A 17265-nucleotide genomic window follows, 5' to 3' on the forward strand; every position below is an offset into this window, starting at 1 on the left:
CTATGATAAAATGTAATATAAAGTAGGCCTATTTACCATCTGTTAACAATTCAATTAAAGATGTCAAAAGTTAAAGAAGAATTTGCCCTTTGTTCAATTGGGAAACATGCAGCTGTCAATGCCAATTATGCCATGTTTCTTCAAACGTGCAAAGTGCCATGTTATCTTCTATGCAAAGAAGAATGGATCCAAACCTTTTGGTGATTTTGCAGAATGTGACCAGAAATTAGGCCTACTTGTTAGTTGTTCAGTTAATACTTAAGCCGCATAGTGACAAACCAGAGATTTTTTAAAATCAGTTCATTTTTAATCTCCTCATTTACTCAAGATTTAAACCAATTTCTTATGTATGAAATTATGATAATGCTGGTATGGTATCCATGATACTTTGCTTGTCTACTAACTCTACTTATAGGACTCAAAAATGATATTGAGGGAGAGTCTAAAAAACTCTCTGGTCTCTGCTTTGCCACTGCTAAAGTTTGAGTTGTTTTGCTGCTTTTGCATGCAGAAGCAAAACTTGATAAAAATTCCGTCATTTGCTTCCATCATGACGCCATTTTACTAACTGAATATCAATCACTGCAAAAGAAACGTTGCAATCCATTCAAGAAAATGAATCACAATGTAAAAACCAAACTTAGAATGATTGATAATGAAACAGCTGCCAACCTTTTACCTTTGCATGTTGAAGAAAAAAGAAGTGATCAATAGAAAGCCAGATCAGCCAGATTTAAACCCAAATTTCTCTAAAGGTAAACAATATTTAGGAGTCGGTATTGAATATTTAAGAGTAGGAGCAATTGAGCAAATAACTTCTATCTTACTTTTCTAAGTCAATTTTATTCTGGCAAGTGAACACTTCTGCCTAGTCACTTGATAGTCTCGGTCTAAGTCTCCGAGAGTTTTCCCGACTTCCGTGAATCGCAGGTTTGCAGCAAGTTCAAACTTCCACTAAGGGCGAAAAATAATATCTAAACTGGTTCTTCTACACGTCAAATTAGGATTCTTACGAGTCGCATCGGCCTGTTCCCTGTGGTGAACTGTTGAAGCAAGACATCACTATTCACTACGTGCACCCTTTCGTTTCGTGGCCACACCATCTATTACCCACTATGCACACTACAGATGTGCCGAGACTAACTTGAACTGTGAGAATGACATGGGAAGAAATTAGCTACAAATCAGCTGCTTGGTATATTTTACACAGTCAAAATAATTTTTGAAATCATACTCATACATACTATATTTAGCTATTTTTCTTGATTTTTATGTCGTCGCATATCTTCAATCACAATAAATCATTAGTTAAAATTAATTCAAAGCCTCAATTAACTTTGCATTCTTTTCAATAAATTACGAGTATCACAGAATGAATAAAAAAGTTCAGAGGAAAATAAATTTGAACTCATCAAAAATAATTTAATTTAAGATTATCACATAATTACATTTTTAGACTTTCTCTATTTGCGCGTTCTTGGGATCAGTATACAACGAATTTCATTTTGTAGTCTTTTCTCCAAATGATTTTGCACTGAAGATTATTGATATTGAACACAATTTAAACCGGTAATTAAATCTAAGATTTTTCAGTACACTAGGTTCATTCGAGAAAAAAAATAAAAGCAATCGGACATATGGTGATACGGACCTGAAAAATACCCTCAGAGCCATTTAGTTATCTTACTGCAGAGACGTAAACACAAAAATTGTATAAGAGACGTATAGGGCAAAATTTTTAACATGAAAACTCAGCATTAGAGTCAATGATTAAGCTTCCTGACCTTGTCCTTGTTCGTGGCACAGTTTCCGAGCAATTCTGGCAAAACGAATGTGTCCCAGGGATTGTTTTGAGGTCGGCAAGTGGTTTACATCATCAATATTGGTGCCGATAGGTACGGTTTATGGCGAAATCCAGCTATAAAAAAAAATCTAGTCGATATTGGCTAGGTAACCGACTAGTGCATAACAGCATCTACGCTGCAGTGAGTTGCGAGTTATCGACCCAGTTTGTTTTCCAAATTCGGCGCTGCCAAGAATCGTTGATCCTACAGATATGGCTTTATCTCTTACGATGACAACACATATTGCATGCATTGCTACCTGAAAAGCTCCTCAAATAAATTTTGTGTAAGAATCACCAATTACTGAAAATAGCATTGACATTTATTTAAATGATTTGCATCCAAACCTCAATTAATACTATTTTATTTTAAAGATTACAAGAAGGACTAACTTGATCATTTTACACGGACCAAATAATACGACTTCATCGAGTTGAGGTTTTGCCGATTGATCAACGGCGTATAACTCGTATAAGCATCGACTTGTCAAAAAATGATGATTAATCAATTATCGTCAAGATAAGAGAATAGATAGAAAACCTTTCACGAATATTATCACATCAATAAAAATGCACAGCATTTTGTAAATCGATATCTTCTTAAACTTCGTCGATGGTGATGCCATTGGTATTTCAGCGGAATACACGTTACTTAGACACGTTAGCTAGAGTCGTAATTTTTGACGGAACTTTAACTCTACTCAAAGTCAATTCAGTTTCAAAATTGCGTGTTTTCCGTGCATTGTATTTTTAATTTCCAATTCTGTTTTAAATAGAATTTTAACTTCAACTCTACTCAAGTCAATTCAGTTTTTACACTTTTGTTTTCCTCCGTGCATTGTAACTCAGTCGTATGTTTCTCCGTCCTTTTCTGTATTTTTCTCCGTTCAAGAGATCTAGTTCGTGCATTTAATAATGGCTGGAAAGAAAATAAAAAAGATAGTCGAAAAGCCCTCAACGGCCTCTAGAGAAAAGCCATCTACGGCCTCTAGAATAAAAAATAAAACCAAATCAGCTCAGCTAGAGATGGAAGTTTGCAAGTACTGCAAAGAGATATCTCTGAGCGAAGTCCAGACGAAGTATCACCTGTGAACGATGTGACGATCTCATTTGTATCAGCTGTTCAAAGTAGAGCTCTAAGGAGTACTCATTTCTCCAGAAATCTAAATTGCTTCATTGGTTTTGCCGTGATTGCGAAAAACCAACTCTTGGTGCTCGAAAAAGAGAGGAGTTGGTGGAAGAGCACGGCAATGAACCGTTAACCGTTAACCGTTAACCGTTAACCGTTATCCGTTAACCGTTAACCGTTAAACAATAACCGTTAACCGTTAACCTTTAATCGTTAACCGTTAACCGCTAACCGTTAACCGTTAACCGTTAATCGTCAACCGTTAACCGTTAATCTTTAACCGTTAACCGTTAATCGTGAACCGTTAACAGTTAACCGTTACCCGTTAACCGTCAACCGTTAACCGTCAACCGTTAACCGTTAACCGCTAACCGTCAACCGTTAACAGCTAACCGTTAACCGCTAACCGTTAACCGCTAACCGTTAACCGTTAACCGTAAACTGTTAACCGTTAACCGTAAACCTTTAACCGTTAATCACCTCATTATGAACATCTTGGCAGACCTATCAAATTTAGTGGCTGTTGCCCCTTAAGGAAATATCAGTTTAATACTTAACCCGTGCTTCACCAGCACCGTAAGTTCTCATTGAAACTTTGTTAACTATCTACTTTGATTGGGGGATTATATTTGAATCCTAAACTCTTATACCTGTAGTGTTAAGATGTTCAAAGTAGGTTATTGTGCTTTTAATTAAGGAACTGTGTCGACCTTTAAACTTGGATCTCATGCGGTTTGCAGTTACCTCTAGTGGCCGAGTATAAACTTCCCAATGGAGAACTGCATATTGTCCACTTCCTTCCTAACAGCACCACGTACGTGCACTTATTTTGATTTAAATAAAATGAGCGTTACCCCGAATTATTGTGATGTCGTAAACCTGATATTCTCACAGTAATGTACTCGAATCCTCTTGGTTTTAACTTAATGTATTTCCTTGACTCCTTGTTCAGTATGCCTTCCTCAAAACTCCAAGTCTTGGTCCCCATGAAGTTGACCTGGATACTGATTTTTTGGGATTACCTCGATGGAAGTAACCGCATCTTATACAGCAGAAGAAATCAAATCAAATCTGTTTGAAATCAAATCTGTTCTTGTCACCGGCTCCATTCCTTGTTACACATTATGAAAGAATTTCTAGACGACGGTAACTCTCTGCGTAGGAAGAAATTCCATACGAATCGTACAACGATAATTTCAATCATTCTATCTCAAAAATTATTAAAAATAGGCACAGTTTTGTTTTATGAATGCAAAAAACGGTTAATTAAAATCTATCACTTTCGAATGTCATTTACTATAGAGTATATTAAACCAGAGACACTCAAAAAATGTCTAGTTTACAGCCATATTCCACGTAGCCAAGTTTGGTTCGTAGTATGGAGATGATCACACATGTAAATTGTGCAAATGTGTTACTACCAGTGTAAATTTATGAAATAAATAGAATTTATGAAAATATTTACATTCTCCAAATCGTTAACGCTCACTATGCAGCAATTACCATGGCAACAAGATAATTTCATAGAAGAGAGAGAATTTATAACCATCGTTTTATTTGCCTATTCTTCCTTCGTTCATCTCAATGAACGAAGTGGAAACGAAAGGTGAACGGTGGAACGGTAAGCCAACACATGACTGGAACGAGTTACTGACGAGAACTACTGACGGAAATCATTGTTCATGACGGTTGATTAAAAAGAAATAGTTATTGATTAAATGTTAAGGTCAACATTTAAGATAAGGAAACATAAGTGTTCTACGCGGTCGAGATTTAATGTTTATGCGTTACAATATTTTGAAATTGCAATAATCTTGTCAATTAATTAATTAAGAACCTAAGGGGAAAAAGGCGCTCGTTATTGAGAAGAGTTTAACGTCAACGTTGAAAATTTGCTGCCGTTTGCTGAGGGCTAAAAGGTTGCCACGAAATTGTTTCGTTGTGAGTGATTTCGGAGCAACGTTCAAAAGCTAATAAAATTGAATTCTTCAATTTGTTGAACAAAAAACAAACAAACAAAATAATAAGCTGTTTTTATAAACATTCAATGTTTGTGTTGAATTTTTTTCATTGTTGAATATTCGAAAGTTTATTCAAGCAAATAATAATCAAAAAACAACGCTTTTCGATGACGAATCCGGATTGCTCAGTATCCTTCCACGCATTTGACTTTTTTGACGTCATTTTGATGTTCAATTCTGATTTACCAACAGTTGTGTTTTGATGCGAATTCCGAATTAAAGCTCCTTATCGAACCCGGTGGAAGTCTAGTAGCTACTTCAAACTATGGCCAGTCATGAAAAGATCCGGTCAAATGACACGAGTTTAGATCTATGAACAAGGCACGAAAAGGAAAAGAATCGGCGACAGGCCACATCAGGCCTACATTTCAGCGCCGACATCATTATGTTATATGTGATGTTATCTAACTTAGTGTTTCTTCATACAGAAGATTCTACCGAGAGAATTATGGTTGCGATTTTATAACATCCATGTCAGGAAAATTATTGGTTATTTAAGTAATCTAAAGAAAGAAAAACATGGAATAACATTACTCATTTGAGCGTGGCTCGTGTGGCATCACTGACCCAAATATCGTTCACTGTAAATTCAATCATTCCAGGACAAAAATTATTCGAAAATGAGCAAAATTTTTTTAACCCCAAAACGCTTTTGTCTAACTTAATTGAAAACTATCACTTTCGAATGACATTTACTAGAGTATAACAGGTCAGACGTACCCAAACAATTTATTGCTTATCGCCATATTCCTTGTAGTAGTTTTGAGATGACCACACATGAAAATTGTACTAATATGTGACTACCGGTATAAACCTTTTTAGATGAATTTGTAAAAATATTCACATTATTCAAATCTCTGACGCACACTAAGCAGCATTTACTAACAAGATGATTTCATAGAAGAGAGAGAACCTATAAACTTTTATTTATTTGTCTATACTTCCTTCATTCATATAACATGAAAAAAAGGAAAGGTAAGCCAACACACGGTTGGAGAGAGTTACAAACGAGAACTAACTGTGAGCTGAGGAAATTATTGTTCATGACGGTTGGTAAAAAAAGTAATTAGTGATTAAATGTTAAGGTCAACATTTACGATAAGGAAAGATAAGTGTTCTTCGTGGGCGTTGCAATATTTTGGAATTGAAATAATCTTGTCAATTATTAAGGAACCTACGATAAAAAGAGGCTCGTTTTCGAGGAGATTCTAGCGTCAACTTTGAAAGTTTGCTGACTTTTAGCTAAAGGTCAAAAGGTTGCAACTAAATTGTTTCGTTGGGAGTGATTTCGGAGCCACGTTGAAATGCTTGTACAATTGGATTTTCCAAATTGCTGATCAAAAATCAAGCATAAAAAACAGTTGATTTTTGACAGATATTCAATAATTGTGTTGAATTTATTTTAGTTTTCCTCATTGAATATTATCCGGGAATTTAATCAAGCATACAATAATAATAAATCAATGCTTTTCACCTACGAATCCGGATTGATTTGTATCCTTCCGAGTATTACTTTTTTATGTCATTTTGATGTTTAATTCTTATCTATCAATAGTTGTGGTTTGATGTTCAATTCAAAATTATCAGCAGTTGCAGTCTGGAATCTACTATTGATCGACGTTGTTTCGACGTCCGATGGCCGCTCGTCTGACAGCTCCACCAGCCGGCTGGACTCTTGCCACAATTTTTTAGCCAGCTCCATGTCGTTGACTTTGCGGTACAAGCGCGTTTTCTGAACGAAGAATAGAGAACTATTTAGACAACGAGGGGTACAGAGAAGGGTGGATAGCTAGAGGTCAGCATAGCCAAAGTCCACAGTGCGATTCATATACTTTCCCAAGCGCAACGCAGCAGGGCATCTTCACGGCTTTTGACACTAAGCGCCCACCACAACAGCGCAGTTCAGTCACAGGCCGGAGCGCATACAGGCCGGATCCCAACTGGCCGGAGCGCAGCAGGCCCTACCGCAACAGCTACTCCTAACGTAACCTAACCTAACCTGCGCCGCCTGTTGCGGTAGGATCTGTTGCGTTCCGGCCAGTTGGGCTCCGGCGCTGTGAAGCAGTGGCTGTGTTGTGCAAAGCGGATTTACTGTTAGCCAGAGTTACCCACAGCTCATTGGTCTGAGGCTATGTGTTGATATTGCATGCTGATGGTTGGCGTTGGGCCCAGGGCCTGTCTACGAGTCAATTTTGTTACCCACGGCTGCGCTCCCTCAGAGAGTATATTTTTCACTGCTCTTTTAAAATAACAGAAAAAGGTTGTATTTAAAAACCATATGTATTGGTATGTCTCGAGGAGGTTCATTTTACAAATATATGTCTTTGAGACACAGATTCTATAACTTGATGCGTTGTTAATTTATAGTATTTCAGAATTAATTCACAGCAAGCAAACAAAATGATTAAATTGAATACAAATCAAATGCCGAATCTCACCCTGCATTTTTCGTAGTAACAGCCAGATTCTCGCCCACCTTCTTCAGACAACGCCAGGTACAGCGTAGTCTGGGCCCCTTGCTCGCTCGTCTGCCATACAAGCAGAAAAAGTAATAAGTTTAGTTTTATTTCATTTTCACAAGGTATGTCATTGCATAAAATGCATTCTATAAGATAAACAAAAAATTGCAGTTAAATAATGTTAATTTGAAGTGGCAATGCATTTAAAAAGTCGGGGCGTTTAATTTATTTAGGGACGCCTTTATATGGCATTTGTCGAAGATTGTGCATTTGTAGCCTGGCACCGCGAATATATGGGGGCGTTTGAGCGCGCATACACGATACTTATTGTGTTGGGATAACAACTTAGAGTAAAATATTGAATAAACGACGTAAACTTGAGGCACTGGAAAATTTAAGGAAGAGTAGGAATAAAAATATAGGTTTTTTTCCAATTGCAGGGATAATTTTCTCTCCCGGAATCACATAGGGAGAGAGGTTAAGGATAGTCAGCTCACCCGACCCATCACTCTGGGGGAGAGGTTACGGATAGTCAGCTTACCCGACCCATCACACTGGGAGAGAGGTTAAGGATAGTCAGCTCACCCGACCCATCACTCTGGGGGAGAGGTTACGGATAGTTAGCTCACCCGACCCATCACACTGGGAGAGAGGTTAAGGATAGTCAGCTCACCCGACCCATCACGCTGGAGGAGAGGTTAAGGATAGTCAGCTCACCCGACCCATCATGCTGGGGGAGAGGTTACGGATAGTCAGCTCACCCGAACCATCACTCTGGACGAGAGGTTAAGGATAGTCAGCTCACCCGAACCATCACTCTGGACGAAAGGTTAAAGAAGTTCAGTCCAGCGTCAGGTCCCCCGCCGCGGTAGAAGATGTCAGTGTACACATTGCCAGGATGCAAGCAGTTCGTCGTCACCCCTGGACATTGCAAAAACGCATCAATCATGGCGTTGAAAACAAAACATTTTGTCATTAATGAAGCTGATAATTTGTGCAAGATTATTAGCAATCGAACGTTGTTAATAATTTTTATTCACGAAACATGGTCATTTATCAAGGTAAAACGAAACAGTGATGCAATGTCATTCGAATCTAAATGCCTGTGTCAGAGCTTATATATTAAGCTCTACCTAAAGGATTTGGTTCGTTGACTAAGGTAGTGAAGGTAAGTAAGACACGTCTGTCCAGATAACATATCTTGTATACAGGGTGATAATACTTTAGTACGATACAGAGTTATAAGTTACGGCGTCGACCGTAAAGTCGGAGAGCCGAACGACACGTTACATCGCGGAGCGCTTATAAACTACTGCGGGGGCCTTACTTACGGTTGCTAGGCCTTATACAGGATTCGCTTCCGCCCAACTAAGGTCTTGATCACGTGATCGATCACGTGTCTTCCAGATGTTGACTCGTCCTCAATCTCTATCAGGTCAAGTGAATATTACGTCTCAATTACATACAATAATAATTATTATAATGAGACGCCAGATTGACACCGGACACCTGGGTCTCGAGAGTTACAGTCAATAGACAGAGATTTAATAGCATTAACTGAAAACGAGTAAACAATGAGTCCCGTGAAAACAGTGAAAACAGAAAAAATATAACTCAGTACTCACTGCAGTGAGTGACAGAGAGCACATTTATTCTTCGACGAAAACATGAAGTCACGGACGGACAGACAGACAGACGGACAGATGGACGGACGGAGTACGGACATGGCGAGCACAATAGTGCATTTTTTCCATAAATGAGAAAATGCGCTGAAAACAGTGTAAAACTCACCGTACCTGTTCCTCGTAGGCGCACGGCGAGCTCTTTAGTGAAGAGTATATTGCAGAGCTTGCTCTGGCAGTACGCTCTGTAAACGCCATATAAGTAGTCTTTTCTAAGTTGAGGTCATCCAAGTAGAGCACGTTAGCTGCGTAGCTGATCGACGATATACGTTCACTGCGGCTAGGGGCGCTCACCTTGATCTTGTCTGCACAGTCAGACCACCAGAGGGAGTGTAAGATTATTACGGTTAATTATCGTTTTTTATAAAAAGATAATAAAATTATGTTCTGATTCACGAGTAGGCAAAATGTCTTGCAAAAAAGGGTAAAATGTACAACACACAAAGTGTTACCCCGACAAACGATTCGAGGAAACATTAGATGAGCAGTACGAGTTCTTGGGACGGGCTAAATGGTTAACACTTATTACCGAGCAGCAGATTGGTGAGCAGGAAGGGTCCCAGGTGGTTGGTAGCAAGTGTGAGCTCGAGCCTCGAAGGGAGCGCAGCCCTGCACCACTAATTGTGTACACCAATAAGCCCTTAATCGCACGCCTTGGATCTCTTCGGACATCCACCAATCAGCCGTGAACCACTCGGCTTTGTCCTCCTCCGGTCTTGCATAGAACCTGCCGTGCACCACCAGGCCGCGGATCGAATATGACTTCCGGGCATGCTCGAAGCCTTGAGGCGACAACTTCCTCTTATCAGACGACATAATCCCGGCGTTGTTGATCTAAAGCGAGGTAATTTTTCAATAGTGAATGATAAAATAAATAATTAATATGCATCTCAGCTTGAATCATACAGGATACAAGAGAAAAGTCGCATTTTAGTGGAGAATTAGACAGCGCATGGCGAATCTTTCATGAGGTTAAAATCATAACGAAAACTACCACAAACATGACTGATTTTATTATTATAACGCAATTATCGTGAAGGAAAGTGAAAAAATTTACCAATATTAGTGGGTCGAGAATCAAAGTTAAGTTCAAAAATGTTTTGAAATGAGAATGCACGAGAATGTAAGAAAAATTATTTTCAGTCTGCCTCCGCTGCCTCAGGAAGCGATGTGCGTACATAAGTGATAATTCGATATGCGTTTGAGAATTCACTTAAAAATATGCCGTTCAAAGATCAGAGCGAATGAATGATATATGTATAGTAGTGTAGTTAGGCAGAAGTTTTTCATTTATACAGGTTCGATTGAAGACCAGAGCGTACTTTTTATTAACAATTTTTTTTTCAATAAGCCCAACGAAATTTCTTGCTGGTGCCTGGAGATCAAAAAGCAAGTTACCAAATGACATTTTACTGGGATACGACGTTTCGAATGTATCAATATTCACTATCAAGCATGAAGAGTTATTATAACGCTTAAAATTGAAATGTGGACATGACATAAGTTCATACAGAAAGTATCATATATACGGTTTAAAATCGAAATTAAATTAATCCGAGAATTATTTCAACGTCCTGATTAATACGGCGGTTTGCAAATTGATAGCAGGAGACTCGTCTTTGATAGTGAGAGCCTCCGCTATCGACAGTCTAGTAGTGTCGGGGCACCACATGATGATGCTGGTGCAGGCCTCCAACGTGACATGGGTGATGGTCTCGTTGTGGGCCTCCCGCATGTGATTCTTTGGTCCTCCAGCTTGCAGATGGCATGTGAGTCTGCGACTCAATGTCGTGCTTATCAAACCGATGTAATTTACATTTAGCAGAAGTCTACAACCTTTCAAGCAGTAAAATTTGTAAATGAAATTGGTTTATTGCAGCAATCCGGGCTTTTTACACGGATTGCTAATCATGATTAATTTTTTTATCGTCTTGTTTTTGTAGTAAATCGAAAGCTTTATTTGTTCAGTTACTGTTTTGCAGCTGACGTTATTTTGCACAATTGAATTGAGGACTCGTCCGTCAGTCCTATGACCGTCGTTCCTTTGATTTTGATAATAAATTCTGGTTACGCAACCTCTTGATGTGGATTCATCTGTTTGGTTTTAACGTGCTCGAAAATTTGAAATTGCTGTGTCAATTGTTTAGTTCGCATAACCGTTGTTAACAAGAATTTGCTTGCAGATCCGGAGATCAGTTTTCAAGTCGCGAGCGGATGTACAGGTCTTGAACGCTCGATGTATGAGGGCGCGTATGGTGCTGATTTTGTAGCGTTGGGGACATTCGCTTTCTTCGTTCGCTACCATTCCAACGTCTGAAGGTTTCCGATAATCTTTAGTGACGAACGAATTATTATCGTTTTGCACCAGTATGTCCAGGAAAGGCAAGGTGTGATTTTGTCCGAACTCGTAAGTGAACGTCAAAACGGAATTGTGTTGTAAAGCCGCGCGCAGCTCCATCATGCGATGTTCGTCTCGAAGATGTCGTCGACATATCGACAGTAAATGTCGGTTTTAATCTGTGTATCCAACAACACACGGTTTTTGAGTTCGCACATGTAGAATTCGGCGAATGTTGGACCAAGGGGACTGCCCATTGCTATCTGTTGGAATCTGTTGTGAGGGATAGGATTATCGATCACTTGACTGCTCACCATCTCATATCAGATTGTCAACATGGTTTTATCGCCGGTAGATCCTGGCATCCTGCACCACTAACTTATTATCTACGTTGAACGATTGGACTCGCCTGCTAGACGAAAGGGTACCTGCATTGTACCTCGATTTTGTCAAAGCATTTGACAGTGTTCCGCATGAGCGGCTGTTGCGTAAAGTGAAGTCTTTGGGAATTGAGGGAAATGTACCCCAATGGATCAGAGATTTTCTAGTAGGTAGACGACAACGTGTCAGCATTAACGGAACCGTGTCAGACTGGGCATCAGTGCGCAGTGGCGTGCCACAAGGAAGCGTTCTTGGGCCTAATTTGTTCGTTGCTTTTATAAACGATTTGCCCGAAGCAGTCTCCAGCGTGTGCTCCATGTATGCCGACGACACAAAAGTTTATAATGCAGTGAAGGATGCGTCAAATAAAGCGCAATTACAAGACGATCTGGACAGTTTAGTTAACTGGGCTGATACGTGGCAGCTGCGGTTTAATGCTGACAAGTGTAAAGTAATTCACCTCGGGAAGAACAATGAACAGCAAGATTACAGTATGAGAAGACATGGTTGCAACGAGAGAGTAATGATTGAAAAGTCTAGTGTGGAAAAAGATCTCTCAGTTTATATCGACAAGGAGCTGAAATTTTCTAAGCATGTTGAAACGCAAGCTAACACATCCAACAAACTTATAGAGAATGTTCAAAGACGTGCAACAAGGATAATTCCAGACTTGAAGGGCAAGTCCTATGAAGAAAGATTGAAGATGATGAAGCTTCCAAGCCTCAGTTATCGACATCAGCGTGGGGACCTCATTGAATTATACAAGTATATTCATGGTTTATACAAGGTCCCCGAAGGATTACTAGAATTTGAAACAAGAACCAACACCAGGGGCCACGGCTATAAACTAAAAAAAATGCGCTGCAACTTCTCCACGCGACAAAATTTCCTCTCGCTTCGAATCACCGACATGTGGAACAGCCTCCCCAATGACATCGTTGGCACTCCAGGTATGAACGCGTTCAAGAACAGACTAGATAAAGCTATGGAAAAATATATGTTGAGATTTGAAATGCCTAGCACCATATCGAACCCGGTGGAAGTCTAGTAGCTACTTGAAACTATCGTCAGTCATGAAAATATCCGGTCAAATGAAACGATATTAGATCTTCTGTGAACAAGGCACGATAAGGAAAAGAATCGGCGACAGGCCACATCAGGCCTACACTTCAGCGCCGAGATCAATATGTTATACGCCGTTAACATGCTGATTTATTTTGTTATCTGGGGTCCGGAAAGGCGATTCTGAAGTATAACAGAGGGGGAGAGATCAAACAGAATATTTTTAGGGATTGATGGCGCCTGCAAAGTTTCATTAGAAAGACATGTTTGACTATTCTAAACTTTGTTTCAGTTTGGACCTTGGTGAAAAAGCTATTAACGTCAAGTGAAGCAAGCTGACCATGCAGATGGGTGCCGACTGCGAAAGATCTCCAAGAAGTGGGTGGAGATCTTTCGACTGCGAAAAATCTTCAATGAAATTTTGGTGTCATAAGTATTTATGTCCACCAAAATTTTATTCTTCAATCCTTCTATTAACTTGAAAATGAGTGTTGAAACATACGAAACGTCGTTAAATATATTATAAATCTATGCTAAGACCTGCCTTTTGATCTGTTAACGTCATCTGAAGAATTTTGATTCCCTGCAAACTGGAATATACTGCATTCTTTGGTCATTAATATATGTATGTATATATATATGCGAGCCACTTCTGTTCGACGAGTCTATGACGTGTATATTATATAGTATATATGAATTTCTTCACACAACTTCTTTAATTCATTTCAAAAAGTACTCGTAATTACTAAAATGTTTTACCGCTGTAATTGCGTTGTCAACATTATCTTTAACTCAAATTTTCATATCAGATACGCTAGCTTTTGATCTCTATAATACTCAAATTTCCAAACCTTATATACAACACATATCGGTAGGAGCTAACTTTATAAGTAATGCCGATCCGTAAGTCAACTTGAATTGTTTCGTGACTCACTGACCTCTGACTTAATCAATGATGCATGTTTACGCTCAATTGTCATGCAGTGCACCAAAGTGGGTCAGAAACTTATTAGTAGCATCGTATTCTGAACAAGGGATGGACTAACCCAAGTTGCCGGTACATAATATAAGTATATCATTGTAACATCATATATGTAACATTGAACTGAGGGGAGTATAATGCAACAAACATTTTTTCCGGGAGACAGTTATTTTTTATACATGCGCACTGAACATATGGGCTTCAGACATCGACCAATCTGTGTTGGACATTGAGTCTCGAGTTTAGGTCGATCGCTTGGTTAGAGCACTCGGTATTCATATTAACGAATGTGCAAAAAAAACATAATTTTAACTGTGGCTTCTCCCTTCACACCCACACCACCACCACCACCTCCTCACCACACCACACCATACCACCACTTCACCACACCACACCACATCGCACTACACCTTCACACCACCACCACTACACTTGGCACTTGGTTGGCTCGCATGCCGAGGCCGCGGTAATCGAAGACGCGACGCTGTCGGAATTTCGCTCGTTTTGGCATGACCTAAAGAACACGTCGACTGCAGACTGCGTTATAATATAACATATTCTATAATATAACATATTGACCTAAAGAACGCGTCCACTGCAAGCTGCGTTATAATATAACATATTCTATAATATAACATATTGACCTAAAGAACGCGTCCACTGCAAGCTGCGTTATAATATAACATATTGATGTGAAAGTAATATACCATGAACCATGCTTAATGCTTGGAACTCCTACGCACAAATTGATAGAGGTAATAAATCAAAAAAGTACGTTTAAGTAACGATCATTGCAACAACACCTCTAAAATTACTGAATGCTGTCAAACTGCAGTAAATTATTTCACGATTTAATTACCAGCATCAACTGAATTAATGCGTCGGCCACATTTTCTGAAAATGAAGTAATGACAGAAGGAAGATTGACATCATATTCTTGATGAAGAATTTTACGTATAATGGCAGTAAGATATTATTTTAGTTATTAATAAATTATATTAAAAAGTAAGAGTTGAGAGCAAGAGATGAGAGTTAGGAACTGAGAGTTAAGAACTGAGAATTAAGAGGTAAAAGTTACGAGGTTTGAGTTGAGAATCAAGAGGTGCAAGTCGCGCATTAAGAGGTGCGAGTTGAGAATTAAAAAGTAAAACTTGAGAGTTAATTAGTACGAATTGAGAGTTAAGAGGTATGAGTCAGGAGTTATGAGGTGCAAGTCAAGAGATAAGAATTGCGAGTTGAAGATCAAGAGGTGTAAGTAAAAGAGGTTCACAGCCTAGTGCCAAAGAATGAGTCTCACGGATGACACCGCGTCGGGGGACTCTCTTGGCAGCGCAACGGCCGCGTCACGGCCGCCAAGAGGGCCGGCTGTTGTTTTTGTTCTGCTGTTGTGTTTGTTCTGCTGTTGTGTTTGTTCTGCTGGTTTGGTTGTTTTCATCTTTCTGTTATCGCATTAACTTTGATTGCTTCTGGCGTAGTTCAAATCTGGGGTGGAGTGGAGTTTGGAGTGGTCTCAAGTCGGGTAATGATGGTGGACTTCTGCTCCTTCGAAGATCTCTCAAGTCTAGTGATGATGGTGGACTAGCTTCTGCTCCTTCGAATATCTCTCAAGTCTGGTGATGATGGTGGACTCGCTCCTGCTCCTCTGAAGGAATTTGAAAGCAAAGAAAACACCAAGCAAATTCACCATATCGATATTGAAAACGTTTCGGAGTCCAGCTCCATCATCAGTTCGAAAAACTAAAAATGAATAAAAATAAAATCATTTTATTCATTTTTAGTTTTTCGAACTGATAATGGAGCTGGACTCAGAAACGTTTTCAATATCGATATGGTGAATTTGCTTGGCGTTTTCTTTGCTTTTAACACGTTGAGTACGAAGTGGTACATATGCGTACCACGAAATGTGTTTCTCCAGGACGTAGTGGTACATAATTAAGTGTTGCCAAAAATCGGACAAATCCGAGAACAAAAAAGGCCAAAAAAGGCCGATAACTCAATATATACTAGTTTATTTCTAGGTTATAAAAATTCCATTTATTTTTTTTGCAGTATTTAAAATTTAATTAGGAAGTACCCCAATCATAAATTTTAGCCGGTCAACGCAATCGAGAAAAACTAAATCACGGAATTTGTCCTGAAAAAATTACCGGCTGGCAATCCTGTTTAAAAACAGTACAAAAAATGAAATAATAGTACAAGACGGAGCAATCGTAGTCAACGTGTTAAATTCCTTGTGAACTTGCGATATAAGCTCCTCTGAAGATCTAGGAGGTGAGGAGTGACGGTCTCACAGCCCCACGTTATCACCAAAGGCCCCAGACCTCACACGAGGCTACGGCTCCGACGCTGCGATTCGCACTTTGTGATGGACTATGCACGTTGCATCGACCATCTTACGTCATACTTATGAACTACGATAATCATTTGTGAACTAAGCTGCCTGCTGTGAAAATATATTATTTACTATACAACTATTTCTCCAACCGAAACTAGATTGATAATATGAGCATGATTGAAGGATCATCACCTAAATGAAGCCTCTTGCTGATGTCGAATACACAAGAATTGCTGCTGTTTTATACATATGAAAGTTTGCTGGTATCACACGTTACTTACAATGAGCAATGCTGGCAGTTTCTTGCCCATCGAGCTAGCCTTGCCGTCTGTGCTACTTCGACGTCGCGCATGTAAAGATCCGTGCACTTTTCAACGGGAGACCATGCATAAATGACCATGCATAAATGGCCATGCATAAGACCATTCATATAATACCAGGAGTAAAATAGGTGCAGCGTGTATGTATAAACTTCCACTTAAATGAAATTTTCCTGGTTTAGAAGTTTTCAAAATATAGCATTGAGAGCTTTGAGAATAAGATGCAAACATACCTATTCAATTGTATATTATTAGTGTAATTTAAATTATGAGATTTATGATGGAATTGTGATTTGATTGCACACGACTCTAAATATATGCTTTTAAATCATTCATCCTCAGTTTTTAGCAAAGAATTCTAGTTTAAAATGTCTATGCATCGTTTCATGCTTATAAAATCTTTCATCTCATATGAAGTAGATGAATGAGTAGATGAATGAAGTAGATGTTGCAATGACTTAGCCAGTCATTACAAAACAGAAGCTGTGTACATTGGAGCGCAATAAAAACTCGCTAGTAAATAAATAGTCTGGGGGCGCAACGAATTAACACTTAAATTAGACCTGAAGCCAACGCTCAGGCTTATCATGCAATAACTACACTCAGCCTCAGAGCAAGAAGCTGTATAATACATCAAGCCAAACCACCGAAACGCTGCTAAAAGTTAATAGCACCGTAAGTCTTCAATTTTTAGCTGCAATTAAGTGGCTGCA

General features: G+C 39.1%; 1 protein-coding gene across 1 annotated transcript; it reads right to left on the reverse strand.

Moving 5' to 3' along the window:
- Nucleotides 1-6296: 6296 nt before the first annotated feature.
- On the reverse strand, nucleotides 6297-9254 carry LOC108670075 (retinol dehydrogenase 14-like). Its single transcript, XM_047883654.1, has 4 exons — nucleotides 9244-9254; nucleotides 8258-8373; nucleotides 7432-7521; nucleotides 6297-6725 (listed from the first exon to the last, which is right to left on the reverse strand). Exons 2-4 carry the CDS (start codon nucleotides 8264-8266, stop codon nucleotides 6528-6530), a joined length of 297 nt encoding a protein of 98 aa, XP_047739610.1. The 5' UTR covers nucleotides 8267-8373; nucleotides 9244-9254; the 3' UTR covers nucleotides 6297-6527.
- Nucleotides 9255-17265: the final 8011 nt, after the last annotated feature.

Source organism: Hyalella azteca, unplaced genomic scaffold (genome assembly GCF_000764305.2).
Source record: "Hyalella azteca isolate HAZT.00-mixed unplaced genomic scaffold, Hazt_2.0.2 contig13406, whole genome shotgun sequence".
In the NCBI taxonomy this organism is placed as follows: domain Eukaryota; kingdom Metazoa; phylum Arthropoda; class Malacostraca; order Amphipoda; family Hyalellidae; genus Hyalella; species Hyalella azteca.

Coding starts and splice junctions, on each gene's coding strand:
- LOC108670075 (XM_047883654.1), bottom strand. Junction 6,726..7,431: donor GTTACTACGAAAAATGCAGG/GTGAGATTCGGC, acceptor TTCTTCGTTCAG/AAAACGCGCTTGTACCGCAA.